This window comes from Cebus imitator, unplaced genomic scaffold (assembly GCF_001604975.1).
Source record: "Cebus imitator isolate Cc_AM_T3 unplaced genomic scaffold, Cebus_imitator-1.0 Scaffold60, whole genome shotgun sequence".
Taxonomy (NCBI): Eukaryota; Metazoa; Chordata; class Mammalia; order Primates; family Cebidae; genus Cebus; species Cebus imitator.
Window position 1 is genome coordinate 3832444 of NW_016107375.1, and position 19390 is coordinate 3851833.

Here is a 19390-nt window from a genome sequence, read left to right on the forward strand (position 1 = left end):
TTGTATTGTATGCTATATATTGTGCACATTATGTAAAATTCACTTATAAAAGAAAGATCTTGTAAATGGTGCATTCTCCAGAGTATTTGACCTTACCTACCTATATCAGGTAGACAGAGAGGATGCTCATTTTAATCTGATTAGTGATTGAGCTGGGTTGGGGCTAGATTGCCATTTTAATTTGGTTTAGTCTGCCACTGGATTATACCTTTTCTGCAAACAAAGCTCTCCAGGGATTTTGGTTGAAAGCTTAGCAGACTGTCACCTAACCCCTGAAACACTGGGAGATTCACTTCTACCTTTTTGAAGTATGAGGTGACTTTCAAAGTATGAGCTCTTTACTCTCAGCTTTAAGATCTGATAATTATCTTGAGGGGGAATACTCCTGTGATTGTCAGAAGTTCTGTTTTTTATTTCTGAGAGCTGCTTTTCTCAGATCAAGCCTCATCCTCAGCTTGCACCTAGAATCTTCGCATGACCGCAGGGGGGGGAAGTGATAGGCATTTGCCAGTTCACCTAGAAAGCTGCTGTGCTGCAGTTTTAGTTCATATGGATCTCACTAGTTTGTTAACTCTCCATTGTCTTTTGAGCAAGTTTTTTTTTTTTTTTTCTTCCTTTTTTTTCCCTTCTAGTTATTGTAGTAAGAACATTGGACTGTTGTGACCTGCTTATATTTTACCTGGAAGTGGAACTGTAGCAGAATATTATAATAGGAACTATTCTGGTATTTACCAAATCTGAGATTTACCTGAAATCTGAGAACAGTAGATTGCAAATAACCTACATTCAAAATTGAGGTGCTTCAGTGTTCTTGCAGAATTTGCAGAAAAAGACTCCCTGAGTCAAGCATTGCTACAGTTAAAACCCATTACTCACCTCTAGGCTATATAAAGATTATGAGTTCAGGAGAAGGACCCCACAGAACCTTTTTTGGCGAGAGTAGTTTATGGTAAGGTCTTTCTCCCTTTTTTGTTAATTCAATTTGAGGGACTTGACAAGGATTTCTCAGTTTGACATGTGTCTGCTGAAGTTGGAGAGATAAATTGACTGGTACTTGACTTCTACCTGAAAAAGCCTAAAAAGTGAGATAAAGGCTGGCGCTGCCCTTTTATCAGTAGAATGAAGAAATGGCACAATGGGAGTGGCCAGCAGTTTTTCAGAGTTTGATAGATCAGAGATGGAAGAATTATCCCCATGGACTAAACAGACTTTAGTAAGACATAATCATTGAAATTGGCTTTCCTTGAAAGGATCAAGAGGCCATACTTGGTTGGAGGGTCACAATGATCCAGGCAGACCAGCCTGAGAAGTTCCTGCATCAGGAACTAACTGTAGGTAAGAGAGTCTTTAGACTCTCACCTCCGCAGGACCCCACCACATGACTGTCGCATCAGATTACAGTCCAGCCAGCCACATAAGATTGTGCCCTTTTTCTCTCAGATACCCTCTTCCTGCTATTTCAGAACCTAGAGGGGCCTTTAAAATAATATCTGGAGTACTGAAAGAGGTAGAGTGCAAAGAATTTAATGCGATAGTAAGATTTTGTCTTTGCTCAGGCTGGATTTTTAATTTCTGAAGAAATTAATACAAATATCTGGACATGACTGGAAAGGTGTTGAAATCTTTTTGAGATTTTGTGCAGACAGGATAAAAGCCGCTTGAGAAGAGCTGCTTGTTGGAGAGCAATGACTAGAGTGGTGGCGAGAGGGAGCTCGCTAAGTCCAGCTTGTTTCATGAGCTGTCTGTATCTTCATTTTGAAAGTTTAGAATTCCAAATTTAGTGGTTGCTGGGGACAGGGACAATATGTGGGGAGAACAGAGGGATGTTACGTGCGTCTGCATGAAATACATGCCATTTTAACAAAAGCATTTTTTTTTTTACATGCAGTCGTGACACTGGTTGCTTTATTTTCAACGAAAAGTTAAAACTACAATTTTCTTCTATTATCATCATTTTCCTTGAAGCATTAGTTTAGTCTTTACTCTCAAAATCCAACTTTTAGCTCTGCCTTTGGGTTATGATGGGAAGCACTGTGAAATGGTCTTCGTGCTCTTATGAAACTGTGATGATCACTAATAACACTTAAATTAGAACTGAAATATGTAAGGAGACTTCTAACTTCTTCACCTCAGCCTTTTGTGTTTTAGAATTTTGCTTATCTTTATGGCTTTATATATGTATATATATATATGTGTGTGTGTGTGTGTGTGTATATATACACACACACACACACACACATAATTTCTCTGAAATTTGCTAGTACAATGAGGGCTGAGGACGGTGACAGAAGATTATATTTATATTGAGGATGATAGGGAAATTGAGAGATACTGAACGAAAATTTATAATGAAGTTAAGTAATTTAAAAGGGTTTTCCTATAATTTTTATATGATGCCTTAGTTTGCATCCACAGCCGTAAAACATTAATCTATGTGCTTAAACATTTGCCTAAACATTTTAACATGTTATCTAAACATAACCTCTGTGTGAAAGCTGTTTATCATATTCAGAGTGCTGTACAAATTTGAGTTGATTTTATTTTGTGGGATGCTAATTTTCAGACATTGTCAGATTACAAAAACATCACAATCAGTTAAGCATTATAAAACTGTATAAAAAGTTGAATTTCATGAAATCATATTCTGTATTGCAATCCTTGTTTTATGTTTGATGTACAGTCATCCTTGGGATACCCCATAACTCCAAAATCTGGAGAGCTCAAGTGTCTTTTATAAAATGGCATTGTATTTGCAAATAACCTGTGTACATCCCTGCATATATTTTGTTTTGGAGGTGGATAGGGAGACAGTGTCTGGCTCTGTCGCCCAGGCTGGAGTGCAGTAGTGCAGTCTTGGCGTACTGCAACCTCAGCTTCCTGGGCTCCCGTGATCCTCCTACCTCAGCCTCTCCAGTAGCTGGGACTACAAGTGCATGCTACCATGCTAGGCTAAATTTTTATTTTTGGTAGAGACAGAGTTTCATCATGTTGCTCAGTCTGATCTTGAACTTCTGGGCTCAAGTGATCTGCCTGCCTCAGCCTCACTTACAGACATGAGTCACCATGCCCAGCCTGTATTCTTTAGTATTGTATTTTTTTTAAATAGAGTTTTTCCTCCAGTATTTTCTACCCATGGATATGGAGCCCACAGATATAGAGACCAGTCATGTATTCCAGATTTTTATGCACTTATTTTAAGATTAGAATGACATGTACTTATATTTATTTCTTTTGTCATTTAAAATACATGTAATTGTTAAAAAAAAAAAAAAAATGCATATATTGGCCAGATACGGTGGCTCATGCTGTAATTCCAGTACTTTGGAAGGCCGAGGTGGATGGGTCACTTGAGGTCATGAGTTTGAGACCAGCCTGGCCAACATGGCAAAACCCTGTCTCTACTAAACACACAAAAATTAGCCAGGCCAGGTGGCATAATTCCAGCTATCTGAGAGGCTGAGGCATGAGAATTGCTTGAACCCAGGAGGCAGAGGTTACAGTGAGCCAAGATTGTGCCACTGCACTTCAGCCTGAGGCAGCAGAATGAGACTGTCTTGAAAAACTAAAATATATATATATATATTTGTATTTACATATACAAATATATATAATGTATATGACTAAATCTAGAAAATTGATAAGCGGTGTTATTAAAGTAAATGTACCTGAAGCCTTTCAGTGCTCGTTTTTTTTTTAAGTAAAAAGTTTCTAGTTGGAAGGGCTTGAAATATTTCAAGCAACCATTTTTAGAATTGATATTTAAATCTTTTCAATAGTAGAGATTTATGTGTGTGGGAGATGTTTTTTCAAAGGCAGCAGAAATATCAAGCAGTATCTCAAAGTAGAGTTTTTAATACAATATTTGGAGGTAGAGGTGAAAAATATTGAGAAAGTTTTTTTCAATCATCACCTGGCCCTCCTCCTAAGAAAGGCTATACTATATCTAAGATGAGTAGAAATGTCAATTTTATTCTTAAAGCACTGTGTAACTTATTGGACTGTGACTGTGTAAGCTCTGTTGTTTCCCCCTATTTTTTATTTAGTTATTAATATTTGGAAACCAAAGCTTATTTTAATTTGGAAGGGCTCTATCAAGCTACTTGTCCAAAGAAATTTTATTTCCTGAGAAGATACCTCTTACAGTGAAATCTTCAGTTTTTATAATTAAACATGTACTGTAAATGTTTTATATACCTGGGATACTATACCAGTGTTACTGTTTTAGTTTTGATTTGTTATGTTTATATTACTTGTTTCTTATTAGTAACTATATGAGGCGGAATCATGTTGGTAATTAAGAATGTGGCCTCTGTCTCTGCCACTTGCTGGCTGTAGGACCTTAGACATGTTACTTTATCTCTGTGCTTCCATTACCTCATTTGTCAAATGCGGACATGCCTGATTGACATCATCATTTCCATAAAATGACGTACTTTCTTGAATGTTCATGGCAGCTTTATTCACAATAATTAAAACCTGGCAACAGGTCAGGTGTCCATCAATATAAGAATGACTAAACATTGTGCCTGTAATGAAAAACTCCTTAGCACTTAAAAAAAAAGTCATATACATTAACATGGATGAATCTCAAAATCATGCTGAGTCAAAAAAGCTAGACCCAAAAGAATATGTACCATATTCCATTCATAGACTTTCCAGAAGATACTGCACCTACGGTGAGAAAAGATCAGATTAGATTAGTGGTTGCCTTTGGGGATGGGGGAATGGGTGGCAAACATTGAGAAAGGACGTGGGTGATGATCTTGACAGGGTTGAAAAGTATAAACTTAATGCATCTGAGAAAACTCAGGTGGTACCATTAAGATGTGTTTCATGCTATGCAAATTTTACCTAAAGTAAAAAAGAACAGCAAACTCTACTTAATGTGCATTCTTAAGTGTCTGGATTTGTGGTATCTGCACCTTTTTTTTTTTTTTTTTTTTTTCTGAGACATGGTCCAGCTCTGTCACCCAGGCTGGAGTGAGTGCAGTGGTGCAGTCACTGCAACCTCCACCTACTGGGGTCAAGCCTCGGGTTGGCCCCCTGAGTACTAGGAGCACAGGCATACATCAGCAAACCCAGCTAATATTTTGTATTTTTGGTAGAGATGGGGTTTGACCATGTTGCCCAGGCTGCTCAGGTACAACTTTATGTTTAACGTTCCAAAAAATAAGAGATGGAAAGAGAGGTTAAGTAAATAGATGTTAGAGCAAAGAAAAAAAATTTTAATTGCAGAATCTAGCTGATTAATATGTAGGGTGCTTACTCGTAACTCTATAGGATGTTTGAAATTTTTGTAATACAGAACTCAGGAGAAGATGGAAAGCTTGTTCATTGAAATATCTGAGAAGTTGGAATAAATAGTTGGAAACTGTTAAGTTTTTCTTTTCTGAGGCATTTCTCCCCCAAAAGTTTGCTTGATCCTTTTATGTTTTATTTTTTTTAAACTGGGATCTCTCTGTTACCCAGGCTGGAGTGCAGTGGTGCATCATAGCTCACTTTGGCCTGAAACTCTGAACTCAAATCATCCTCCTGCCTCAGCCTCCCAAGTAGCTGGAACTGTAGGCTTGTGCCACCATGCCTGGCTAATTTTTTAATTATTTTGTAGAGATAGATGGGGGCCTCACTTTGCTGTCCAGGCCAAGACTGCTTGATTCTTAAGAACGTGTAGGGACCCAGCTCTACAGAGCTTTCCGCAAACTTCGATAATGGAATTAGTTGTTAAAATTGTGCTTGTTACATGAGCATCTGAAACCTTGGAATAAAGCCAAGGTCTGATACTTGGATGTATATTTGAATTTACTGTGTTATTGATTAGAAAGACTCAGCATGAGTTTATTTTTTAAAATTGTTTTGTGTGTATTCTTATAAAATTATAAGAGTACCACAGCATTGCGTGGTGAGCTCTACTTAGAGCTGTGTACAGCTCAGGTATCTGGAATGTAGACATGCTCTGTTCTGATTTGAAACTTAGAATAAAACCCTGATTCCTGGGATGCACATTTGGTGACTCTATTTTTGAATGGTTACTGTTACTACAAAATAAAATTGAAAAACATTTTTACACAGCTAAGGTTTAAGCCAGTTAAGAATCCTGTTAAGCTGTGGCTACATTTAATTACTGCCCAGTTGTGCCTTAATTATGATGGAATGTGAGCACTTACTAGCTACTGAAGATTCAACGTTTTTGAAATAAATTTCTTACTGTATTTCTTTTATATTTTCAATTTTTCAAGAATATCTCAAGTTTTCAAGAGAGACAGTTTTTTTTGCATTTGTAATACAGCAACTTAAAAAATCATTTGCACCTACTTATTTCTCAATCAGGATTGTCTACTTTTTGCGATCAAAATATAGGGAAGAGACTGGATTTTGAGGCACATGAAAGGCTGTTAATCATTGATGAAGAATTTAAGTTTAATCAAAGCAGTCACAGTGTTTTCAGTGATGTGATAGATAAATGACATTTAAACATTTGTAATTCAATACTACAGTCTATTTTGTGTCTTTCAATTATATTTGTAGTGAAGATAAAGTACACAGGCACACATAGTACTTGTAATTATGGAGACCTAAAAAAATTATTACAATGATTAGCTCTTCATTCCTGAGCTGTTTAAAATCTAAACTTTTAGTCTACAATGAAAGGATTATTTTAAGTAGAAATAATTATGGATGCATAGTTGCAAATTGAGTAGATCGGTAGTCAAGAGCTGGAGCCTCAGGTAAAGTTCCTTTTGTTGATACTATTCTGCTAATTTATTAACTAATTTTGCTGAGTGTTGGGCATGCTTTAATCTTACCAAGGTGACAGCTTAGGTTGTTATCCTTTTGATTTGTTTAAATAAATATACTGTTTAGGCAAGAAGATCATGAAAAATAACTTAGTAAAACAATGGGGTTTGTTACTTTTGACATTGGTTGTCTAACTGCAGCAGTAAGTCTTGCAGATATGGCAGGAACAGTAAAACTGGTTTAAAGGGTTACCAGATTCTGTGATATGAGCCCCTTTTTACCCAAAGTTGGTAGTGTTTTCTTAACTCTCACTGCTTCTCTTTTCTTTCTCCATAACAGATGTGAATATATATATATGTATATATATATGTATATCCTTAATGCAAAAAAGGTAGTATATTAATTGACATAAACATATCAATGATTGGAACAAAGTGCCAAATGTTAATTTAGATGTGTATATATGTAGGCAAGTGTATAATTTGTAAATTGTACACTAGATATTAAATTTTAACTTCAGTTTTCAAAAGTCAGCTTATTAGATGAAGAAAATCTTTAATGTGTTTATTTTACTGATACTCATTGTAAAAGTTATTACTAAGGAAATTTGATAAGGATTTCTGTCAGGTTTACTATCAAGTCATCCTGTTAGTTTAGTGATTAATATACTGTATGCCAACAAATGTAGTTGACATCTTAGTATATTTATGACTTTAATAACTCTTTTACTTCTTCTCCCCACATCTTTTTAAATTCAAGCTAGATATATAAGTAAGAACGTTACATAGTTGATAGGGGGATAATCTGTTGTTAAGAAACTGTTCCATGCAAAGAACTTTGGGACTTTGCATGAGATACTAACGTACGTATACTTGTTCATCTGTGAATTGATGCAGAAACATCACTGTAGTTAGTTAATGGTCTGTTACATCTTATTTCATCATATTGTAATATTTGACATTAATTTGTTAGTAAACAATATCAAATTTGTTCAGGCAAAATTTATGAGACAATTTTTGCATGATATTTTTCAATACATAAGAATTTTAAGAATATCCTGAAGTTAGGTGGCCAAATAAATTTAGGAAATGTTGAGCCAATGTGTTTGGGATATTGCTGTCATTGTTATAATAACTTAATCTCTTTAGGATATATTGTTGATTTCACATAACAAATAGTCTTAGTTTAACATTTTCAGACCTATTTTCTATCCTTACTACTTTGTAAACAGCTTGTTGTTGTACACCTTCATGTTTTTCACATTTGAGAATTGTGCAGACATTTCTTGTGGACTTCCTTTAGTATTATATAAATGTAAATAAACGTACTTAAGTGCAAACTTATGCTAACCAAAAGACAAATTTATACTCAGTTATGTAACCCACAAAATTCCGATTACCATCAATTTCATAGGTGATGGATACTGTTTTTACATAACTTGCAGGTTACTGTGAGGGCCATAATCCATTTAGTCTTACACAGTACTTGATATGAAGTAGCTAGCTTATGAAGACAATTGTTATTAAATACTTGTTTCTAAGATGCATGTTTTTTTCACTTTGGGATGCACCTTATAAATGAAAGAAGTTTTTCAGGTGTTACATTTTGTTGCATTTTGAAGTAGATTATCTTAGATTAGTGAAATTTATTGCACTTGTAAAAGGCTTTTTATATAGTTGTTATAATCAGTGCAACTTCTCTAAAATTTTCCCTGTGTTTGTTTCTTTTAATATTATTTAGAAACTGGCCATACCTGCAGTTATAACTTGCACTTTTTATTAACAAACTGAAAACCTGGGAGGTGTAATTTTCCCCCAGTGTTATGTAGAATGTTATGATTTAATATGACTAGGAATATTATAATCCACTTTTTGTACTATGAAAATACCAGTTGGGTCACCAAATATGTTGTTTTCTGGCTGGTACAGAAAGACCTTTGGAAGCTCAGGGTGTTGTGGGGAAATACATTGTAATTAGACAAAATTAATATTTAAGGACGAGTGGGGGATTAAAACCTACCAAAAGGCATCTAAAAAATTGACCTGGTTTGCTAGACATATTAAAGAACTAGTAGTAAAGTTAATAGGTAGCTAGAAGGGGCAGCTGACATAAATGCATGTGGAAGGAAATCGGTACCAAAGGTTCATGTGAGACAGAAAGGACATTGTGTCAGAAGAGAATGATCAGGGCTCAGGCTGCCGTGTTATTGTTTGTCTTTTATAGTAATGCTCAAACTGTGTTTTAAATTATGCAGTACAGAACTAATGTGCCGCTGATATTTAGTTATATAAGGTTAGAACCATATCTTTATAGAAACATCGAGATGACATAAACTTGCATTTAATTCTCTGGTGATATTTTCTTTTATTTTTAAAATTTTGGTGTAAGACAATACATTCACATAGTTCAAAAATATGTATGTTTATGTGTGTATACACATACAAGCATGCATACACACAAACATACATTGGAATGTCTTCCTTCCCACTCTGTCTACATCTCAGGTAACTACTGTTCATGATGTATGTGTGTCTTTATGCATATATTAGCAAGTACTTATAGATCTTTTTACCTGTCCTTTTTTAATAGAAGGAATAGCATATGTTAGAGACCTTTCCATATCAATTCATAGGGTATCTTCATCTTATGCTAAATTGCCTTATGAATTTTTTGTTGGGACTTTTCTGTTTTGGGTTTTACTTTTTTTTGTGGTCTGTTCCTTTTTTTCAGGTAAAATTTTCATATGGTGAAGTGCACAAATCATATATTCAGTTTAGTTAGATTTGACAAATGCATATACCTGTGTCAAGATCATTTCAATCATCCAGAAAGTTCTTTCATACTCTTTCCTAGTGGTTCTCCTGGAAACAACCACTGTTGGAAATTTTTCACTTTGAATTTGTTTTGCCACTTCTAGAACTTCATGTAAGTGGAATTATGCAGTGTAGATATTTTAATGTTCAGCTTCTCTTGATCAGAATATTCCCAAGATTCATTCATGGGTCAGTAATTCTTTTTCAATATTGTTTTGCTATTCAGGATTCTTAGTATTTCCATTTGCATTTTAGATCAGCTTGTCAGTTGCTACAAAAATATTTTTGCTGAAATGGTGGCTGTAATAGATATCAAACAAATAGGCAATAGTCATTAGGGAATTAGGGCAGATGGACATCTTACTATTGACCCATCTGCTGTATCTCTATATACTTAGCTTTTAAAAAATATCTTTGAGCAAAGTTGAGTTTGAGCAGAGTTCACAGTCACATTTTGATGTTTTTCCCTTGTGCCTCTTTCTTTACAGGATATCCTCCTTCTTTTTTCAAACTCTCTGGCAGCCCCAAATGTGTCCTCTGATTCTAGGTCAGTAAAACTGCAGTTTTCTAAAAACAACAACAAAAAAACCCTGCAGTGTTCTGTTTGAATTCTAGTTGCCCTGCCTAGCGGTGACTGGGGAGTGCCCTTGGGGACACAGCCACAGAAATGCAGCTCTTTTCCAGTGCAGCTTGCAGCTTTGACAGGTGGTCCTCCCTTCAACTTTTGTCTGTTTTTGATCTGCCTCCACTGTTTTCAGATAGTTGATTGTTATATTTTGTTCAGTTTATCATTGTTACGTGAAGGAATGTTAGCCTGACTGAGGCTGCTCTGCCATTACTGATAGTAGAACCTCCCTTCTGTTTTGTGTATTTTGCTAATTGCATACTGTTTTAATTATGGAGAATTTATAATGTGGTTCAGAATCTGGTAGGGCAAGTCTTTACTATTTCTTGTTAGAATTTTTCTGGTCATATTTATTTATTTTGGCATATTGTAGTATTTGGACTAACACCTGGATTTTAAAAAAATTTATTGAGATTGTACGAAATATATAAATTTGGTAGAAGAATTATCTCTCTGATGATATCTTCCTGTCTAGGGTCATATGTTTTTCTCTTTGCTCAGTGTACTTTTGTGTTCTTTAGTTATGTTTCAAATGTTTCTTTGTATAGTTTGACACAGTTATAATTAAATTTATCTAGATGCTGCTTATACAGCTCTCATTATCTAGGGGGAATTGGTTGTGGGATTTCCCACTGATACCAGAATTAGTGGATGCTCAGGTCTGTGATATAAAATGGCATTGTAAGGCTGGGCGTGTTGACTTACTTCTGTAATCCCAGCGCTTTGGGAGGCCGAGGTGGAAGGATCACATGAGTCCAGGACTTCAAGACCATATTTGGCAACACAGTGAGACTTTCACTCTACAAAAAGTGTTGAAATTAGCCAAGGGTGATGGCACATGCCTGTAGTCCCAGCTACTCAGGAGGCTGAGGCGGGAGAACTACTTGAGGCTGGGAAGTCAAGACTGCAGTGAGCCTTATTTTAAAAATAAAATGGCATTGTATTTGCATATAAGCTATGCACATTTTCTCATCTTTTAAGTTGGCTGTTCCTGACCTTTTTGGCACCAGGAGCCAGTTTTGTGAAAGACAGTTTTTCCATGGACAGTGGCAGTGCAGTGATGGTTTTGGGATGAAACTGTTCCACTTCAGATCATCAGGCGTTAGATTCTCTTAAGGAGTGCCCAACCTAAATCCCTCACATGCGCAGTTCACAGTAGGGTTCTCGCTCCTATGAGAATCTAATGCCGCTGCTGATCTTACAGGAGGCGGGGCTCAGGCGATAATGGTCTCTCCCCTGCTGCACACCTCCTGCTGTGCATCCTGGTTCCTGACTGGCCAAGAACCAGTATCAGTCTGTGGCCTGTGGCCTTGGAGACTCCTGCTTTAAATCATCTCTGTATTATGCATAATATGTAATACAATGTAAATGCTGTGTAAATAGTTGTTATATTCCATATTGTTTTTAAATTTTATATTTTTCTGTTGCATTATTTTTTAGTTTTTAAAATTTATTTTTACTTTTTTTGATCCACAGTTGGTTGAATACAAGGATGTGGAACCCTTGGATACAGAGGACTGTGTTTTGTTATAAACTGGATTATTTTTAAAAAATATCTTTTATTATGTAAATAGGCAATGGTTTTACTAGCTAGAAGCAAATTTAATATTTTTAAATAAACCTTTCAATTTTGTTAGGTATGATTATGATGGAACTGAGGCTTAAATATACCCTATGACAGAAGTTGGAAAGTGGCAGAATTAGGGTTGGGGTCTAGATCAGTCTGCCTCTAGATTGATTGCAAATTCTTCATAATTACTGTTTATTCTTTTCTGATTCCTTTCAAGGATTAAATAAAGTACAACTTAAACTTCAGACTCTATTTTAGATTCTGGTTTTCATGTCAGTCTCAGAATAACTTGAGTGAAATGTTTTGATAGCAGAGCAAATAGCCTCCTGTGCTACACTTTTGTTAATTATTTTCGAAGAAGAGTCTGCTATATACCATTTCTTTAATAAACTCAGACTCACAAGTCTAGAATTTAGGTGACTCTGTTGTGATTTAAACTACATCGTGTTATATATTTCCAATAGTTATTTGACAGATCTTTTAAATCATTAATGTCAGGGTTTTAAATCAGTTTATCTTTGGAAAAAAGGCAAAGGTCTAAGTTAGCTGTAATTTACCTGGCGTTTTCTGACTTTTATTGTCTGGTAAATATTGCAGCCTGAAAAAGCAAGAGAATCTATAAAACACTTCAGTGAGGTGCTGGAAAATTTCTGAACATGTTTTGTTTTGAACCGTCCGGTCACTGTAGCCCCTAAAGCCGATTGTGTCTTGTTCCTGCAGCCTGATGGCTATGCGACAGCACCTGTAGCACTGAAGCTGAGGATACCCCGTGATTCTGTTGCCTAGCCACAGGAAGCCAGCACTTCTCACCATTGCCCTTTGAAATGTTGATCCAGTTAAGCTTACTAACGTGTAAATTTTAAATTTTATCAGCTCCTTGATTTATTTTCAAAAGATGTTTTGAAATACTCCTTGCTCCGCATTGAAGTTTTGATGATTTTGTAATATGTGAGAAATGAACTTTTCAGAAATTATCTTTTGACTAGCTTAAAAAGTACAACTTAATACCTGAGACATTGGCTGTCAAAAGTTCCATTCCAAAACTTTGTTTTAAGCTCTTTCCCTTCTCTCACTGACCAGAAGTTACTTTGACATGAAGTAGAGGTAGAGAAAAAGGGAGAATTATCTCCGGGCTGCCCATAGTCTGGAAAGAAATATGAGAGAAAAATTTTAAGGTGCTATACTAAATTAGAGTGATTTCGAAATCTATTCTTTGTCTATTCTAGTGATAAGAGAACAAAGTAATTTTCAGTAAAACTTAGAAGTATCGTGACCAAATAACCTAAAAATCTTAACCGTGAATGTATGTCTATTGGGATTTTTTTTCTATATTAAAAATCAGTTGACATTTGTTTTTAGATAATTTTTTTGAAAACTGGATTGTAAAATGAAACGCTGTTAGTAAAGCTCATGGCACAGGTTTTAGATCTTTTGAATAGAGGAAATTGGAAAGGGCATTATAGGCGTGATTCATTGAGCTAGAGGGCATTGGTGTTCACATTTTAAAAACATAATCATGACTTATCTGGAGTCACATGTTCCATTTTATTGGCTTCCTTCATATAGAAAATATAGTAACCAGCACTAAATGCCTGTGAAAAAGTGAAGCAATTGTATATTTTCTGGGTGAAGGAAGTATTCTGTACATTCTCCATGTTTTACATCATGGTATTTTGAATAACCATGCTTCCATGTTCACATCAATTTTTTGTTTTTCAATTTATGCACAGCACTTGCTCTGAAATTTGGGGACTGAGTACACCAAATACGATAGATCAGTGGGATACAACAGGCCTTTACAGCTTCTCTGAACAAACCAGGTGAATATTCTGCCCTCTGTTGAATCCTAGAGATCTTGTGGGAGGGGGGGTATATTTTGGAAGACCTATATGGGGTTGCTTAGTATAATTTTGCCTAGGATGTTTCCTTAATGTAAAATAAGGCATAGCATTTAAAATATCTGCTTGCCAGTATAACAAATATATTAAATGTTTCAGCTGATGTTTTAATCAATGCACTTCTAGTTTGAATCTTCTTTATTGTATCCCCTAAAGAATAAGAAGTTTGATAACTATTTATTTTAGCTTCAGATCAGATTATAATCTGTTGTTGGGCTAATTTTTAAGTAGATACATGATCAGTTTTGCTAAATTTGTTATCAGAATCTCTTTATACTAATAAATACATATTTAATGAACCCCTTATATCACAGTTAACAGTAGGTTAACTCATTTTTATGTTACTTTTAAAAATCATTTCATTCTCTTTTTTTGCATATGGTATTTGTTCATTTCATCTCATCATATACATTACCATCCACATTTATTTGTGAACTATATAAATATACCTCAGTTCTCAAAACAGTCATAACTGGGTAATGAGTTGCAGTAGTCTGAGGAAGTTACTGTCACATCATTGTTGGTATTTATCATTCTTCACACTAGTTTCTTTTTTGACTGTTCAGTCACCTCCAGAATTAATACCCTTAGAAGCATCTCTAAAATGAGTTTGATTGACTAAACATAGAAGTTGAGAAAGTATTTCCAGTATAACTGCATAATACTCTTTTTTAAAAATCAGTTTTTCCCAAGTAGTTAGCCTTTCATTGGCATTTGAGTCATTTATGTGACATATTTATAAGAAACATTTGCTAGTGCTGCTGCATACTTTTATCAGATCCATTAAATAGTACATTTTTCTTCTTGATTCTCACTAAAACTAACTAAATGGCTGTCATTCTTTTCTTTATGCTCTTAATGTACTAATTTAGTCCATTTGACTACATTTTTTTTTCTAAAGTTCCCTCCTTTCTTTTTCCCTTGCTTCCCAATAGGTCTCTTGATGGTCGTCTCCAGGTATCCCATCGAAAAGGATTGCCACATGTTATATATTGCCGATTATGGCGCTGGCCTGATCTTCACAGTCATCATGAACTCAAGGCAATTGAAAACTGCGAATATGCTTTTAATCTTAAAAAGGATGAAGTATGTGTAAACCCTTACCACTATCAGAGAGTTGAGACACCAGGTAGGAACGTTGCAAGTTTTTTTCCTGGTTTTGTATTAAATGCCTGAACTTAAGTATATTTAGGTACTGTTGTGACCCGGGAAAATTTTAGTGTAAAATTCTAATAAATTACCTTAAATTGTGCATATTATTTGATGGTAAAGTGTTTTTTATTTTTAAAAAATTTTTAATGGGAAAACATATCTTAGAGGGAAAAATATGTCTTTCTTGGAATAGCACATGACTTGGCATGAAAGTACGTATCCAGGAAATACTGTAGATTGGCAGTCTGCTTAGAGCTACACTGATGTGCTTCTACATGTCTTTGCTGCAGTAACATATTTTCAAGCATTTTGCACTTGGTGTGCTTTTAGAAGTACTTTAATGACATCGTTTGTATATAAGCTGTTTAGTAAAGCTTGTGACAAGACTTTTCATTTAGTTAGCTGTCTACCTGAAACTATTAAAAAAAAATAGCAGTAGCTGTGAAAATTTCCTATATCTGATTTTACAGATAAAGACATTGTTAACTTTTCCAGTGGGAATTTATGAACTTTTATGGTAATATAATATTACCAGGATCACATTGTTCCCAAAAGTTTGAGATAAATTAGAACTTGGAAATTTGAATAGTAGACTATGTAAGTTAAAGGCATAATCAGATTTGTCATTTTTTCAATAACGGACACTTAGTTAAATACATAGTCAAATAGGTGGACCCTAACTTTAAAAATTAAGCTACAACTGCTTTGCCTTCTTCTTGTTGCAAACTTAAAAAGGTCCCCCCACTCTCCTTTGCTCTTTGCCGTTAACTTGGATTTCTTGAACTTTTTCAGTTTTGCCTCCAGTATTAGTGCCCCGACACACTGAGATCCTAACAGAACTTCCGCCTCTCGATGACTATACTCACTCCATTCCAGAAAACACTAACTTCCCAGCAGGAATTGAGCCACAGAGTAATTATATTCCAGGTATTTTTGCCTTCTGAATCTCCTAAAACTTGGATAGATACAAATTTTGTTTATAAGCATTCAAGTATTAGTAAATTGTGGTTTCACTTTTTAAAAAATGCTTTTTAGTTTTTAATAGAAAAATCTGGTTTGTTGGGCGAGTATCTTGTGAAATGTATAAGCCTAGTACATTAAACAGTTTTGTTTGGAGAAGAGTTTTACTTTATATTTCATTTTCTTTTGCAGTGACTTTAATCAAAGTACTGTGAGAAGCAGAAAAGAAAAGATCTTAGTAAGTTTGTCTTAGTTGTTGAAGCTAAGCGAGATGCAGAATGTAAGCAAAACAAATGGTGTAGGAAAAAAGAACCCCCGAAGCATATGTAACTGAAAATCCACCCAGTGATCATTTTTTCTTAGCTAACTTGGTAATATTGAACAGAAATGTAACATTTTTATAAGAAATATAATACTTAGTTTTATAGACATAGCAACACTTCCATGTTATACTGAACATCAGAAAACCTCTGTTTTAATTATGTTTTGTCTATGTCTCAGTAATTCCTGATGAAAAATGAATTCAGCTACATGGTTCTCAAATTTTGTTCTAATATATTATGTGATCTAGTAATACTCCACCATATGATATCTGGCTTTTTCATTTTTTATTTTTTTTAGGAGAACAACTAATACTTTGTTAACTTTTCTTGTATGTTTCCCTTTTTGTTTGATTTTAAAATACAGTTTTACTACTTATTATTTCTTGTACCCATGTTGGAAATAATGCTTATTCATTGAAGATAGTTTTTAATAGAAAAGGAAGAAAAAAAGAAAAGATAACTAAGAAAAGAAGTAGTATTTTTTTTTTAATAGCTGGTTTTACAGATGGGAAGTGGTTTTTGATTGTTTCAATGTATATTTCTTTGATTACTGTTTTATTCCAGAAGAGGATTTAAGGCTACTTTTTGGGTTTTTAAGAAACACAAACTACCTAAAGTTAAGAGACGGAGTGGGTGTGGTATAGTGTGATACACTAGGATGAGGGAAAACATGAGACTGTGAAACAGGGCAATTGCTAGGTAGAAAAATTTGGTTTTACTTTTGTAAACTTGGCTGGGAATGGAGTTTTGTGAATGTTGCTGTTGGGAAGGGGAGGCATTTTAAGCCATTAGTGTGGGAATTACTGTTATTCAGCCAGCAATACTAAGAAACTTAGGTATAAGCATGCAGTATTATAACACACATACCCAGTAATTATTTGGAAGGATATTCACCAGAATGTTTAGGGGCTTTTACTTGTGAAAATGTTCAGGCTCATTTTTCCTTTCTTTTTTATTCCTTTAATTATTTAGATTGGAATATTTTATAAAGTAGAAAATAGAAGTAGATTATACCCATTTGCTTTTCTAGACAGTGGGGCTTTATCCAGTTCCAAGCAACAGCAAAACCACTTAAAGGAAATTTTAACATTTTCTTGAAAATGCTAATAGCTTTATTATTTATTATAATGATAATGGAAAAAATAGGATACACATTTTAAGGTTGAGCATTTCTTTCTGATTAGATCTTTGAGATACTGGTTAAACTCACAAAGCTTAGCTCTGTTTAATTTTATTAGTTTTAATTTTTAAAATATGCATAATATGTAAACTTATGTTCTTTATTGTTTGAGTATATGAAGATAGTGTATTCTTAGAATTTTTGTTTTAAAAATTTGGGGGTACTGACACTTAAATGAAAAGTTCAATACTTAAAGTTTATAGTTAGCTTATTGAATAGATACTGTAAAAGGTTATTGAAGGATACCCTTAACCCTCCTGTCGCCCCCCTCCCCCCCCCTTTTTTTTTCCTTTGAGATGGAGTTTCATTCTTGTTGCCCTGGCTGGATGCAATGGCGTGATCTTGGCTCACCACAACCTCTGCCTCCTGGGTTCAAGTGATTCTCCTGCCTCAGCATACTGAGCAAGCTGGGATTACAGGCATGTGCCACCATGCCTGGCTAATTTTGTATTTTTAGTAGAGATGGGGTTTCTCCATGTTGGTCAGGCTGGTCTCAAACTCCCGACCTCAGGTGGTCTGCCCACCTTCACCTCTCAAAGTGCTGGGATTACAGGCGTGAACCACCATGCCCAGCCTCTTTCTTTTGCTAATTTGAAAATTCTTTTTGGATATGTGTCGGTGTTATTGAATTGCTCAAAAATGTTCAGCAATGTAAATGTTAAACTGATGAAAATCTTTTGAACTTGTTTTTCCTCCTGGGAATTACAATTGATGAAATTGTATACATGATTTTATTTTATATGTAGTTTATTCAGCTATTCAGGTACCTTTCTGAACATAAATGTTTTATTCAGACAGCATATTGGAAATAACATGTTAGTATCCTAATGTTTATTTTCATGGAGCATTTTACATTTTTATGCAGTAGTGTATATTTGAATTGAATGTTCTGCTTCAAATGCTTAGACTTTACCAGTTAGGAATCCTTGGAGAAATATACTCTTTAGGTAGAATTCAGGCTGGACCAATCCTGAACCATACTACCCTATTTTAGCCTATAGAGCTTAGTGTAAGTTGTAAGCCTGTAATATTTAATACTTTTATAATCCAAAATCTTGTGTGCATGTGCTTTTAATTTTCTAAGTCCTCATAAAATAATGATGCTCATTAGATTAAACAACGACAACAACGAAAAACATTGTAGTTACTAATGGTTTTGCAGCCTACTGATTCAGATCTGAGGCATTTTTGAAGTTACATTTTTGGCTCTTGCCCCAGAATATGTACCTATAGGAAGGAGCAAGATATGTAGATAATGTCTGAGAAAATATGTCCAGAGAGCAGGAGTTTATTAAAAGTAGATGTTAAGGATTCACCTGCAAAATTTAGACAGGGTCCTGAACCATACACCCTCCGTATGCAATATTACTTTTATAATAATATTATATAACATTATTTGTTATTTGGAGTGATTCATTGGTTACCTTTGGTAGCTGGGGGAAAAGGTAGTGAGATTATGTTGCAGCTATGCTTGATTTGTTTTAAACTTTTGTAGAAACGCCACCTCCTGGGTATATCAGTGAAGATGGAGAAACAAGTGACCAACAGTTGAATCAAAGTATGGACACAGGTAAAAATAAATAAATAAGTCTTTGAAAATTCCTCAGTGATTAGATATACATTTCTGATATTGTTTGAAACTCACAAAAGATGATCTTCTATCTTGATTTAACATATCTGAACCATCAAAGGGGTCCATGTTGTCACTGAAAAATTACTGTATATTCTGCAGAGTAATTGTTAATTTTTTTATTAGAGTAAGTGGAAAATTTGAAAACATGCACATGCTTTTATTTCTTTTTAAGTATATGCTTCTGTTGAAAGTTTTAGTTAACCCTGTGACTAAATAACTCTCTGTGATAAAAGACCATAATTAGTCAAATAACAGATTTTCAGAGGAATTTGGGGTTGAAGGATAGGGATCAGCTGTTCACTGCTCCTTGAACCTAATAGTGAGTTTTTAATTATAGTAGATTAATTTCTTATATTTAGCTATAAATTCCAAACAATGATAGAGAAAGCTTTAAATCGCATTTTATGTAATACAATGTATAACTCAGCAGAACTAATAAATTACCAGTGAAATGACTTTGATGTTATTGTAATTGTCCAGTTTGATTCATTTCATTCTGTC

The 19390-nt window shown here is 34.7% G+C and overlaps 1 protein-coding gene across 9 annotated transcripts in view; it reads left to right on the forward strand.

Moving 5' to 3' along the window:
- SMAD2 (SMAD family member 2) overlaps positions 1 to 19390 on the forward strand; it is an 87464-nt gene that overhangs the window by 40055 nt on the left and 28019 nt on the right. For 6 of the 9 annotated variants that reach the window (XM_017529677.2, XM_017529678.2, XM_017529673.2 and 3 more), the window contains 4 exons: positions 13474 to 13563; positions 14577 to 14770; positions 15586 to 15720; positions 18752 to 18826. In XM_017529677.2, coding sequence (XP_017385166.1) covers positions 13474 to 13563; positions 14577 to 14770; positions 15586 to 15720; positions 18752 to 18826 — 494 coding nt within the window. The remainder of the gene's footprint in view (positions 1 to 13473; positions 13564 to 14576; positions 14771 to 15585; positions 15721 to 18751; positions 18827 to 19390) is intronic. The other 3 variants (XM_017529681.2, XM_017529679.2, XM_017529680.2) reach the window with 1 other exon arrangement.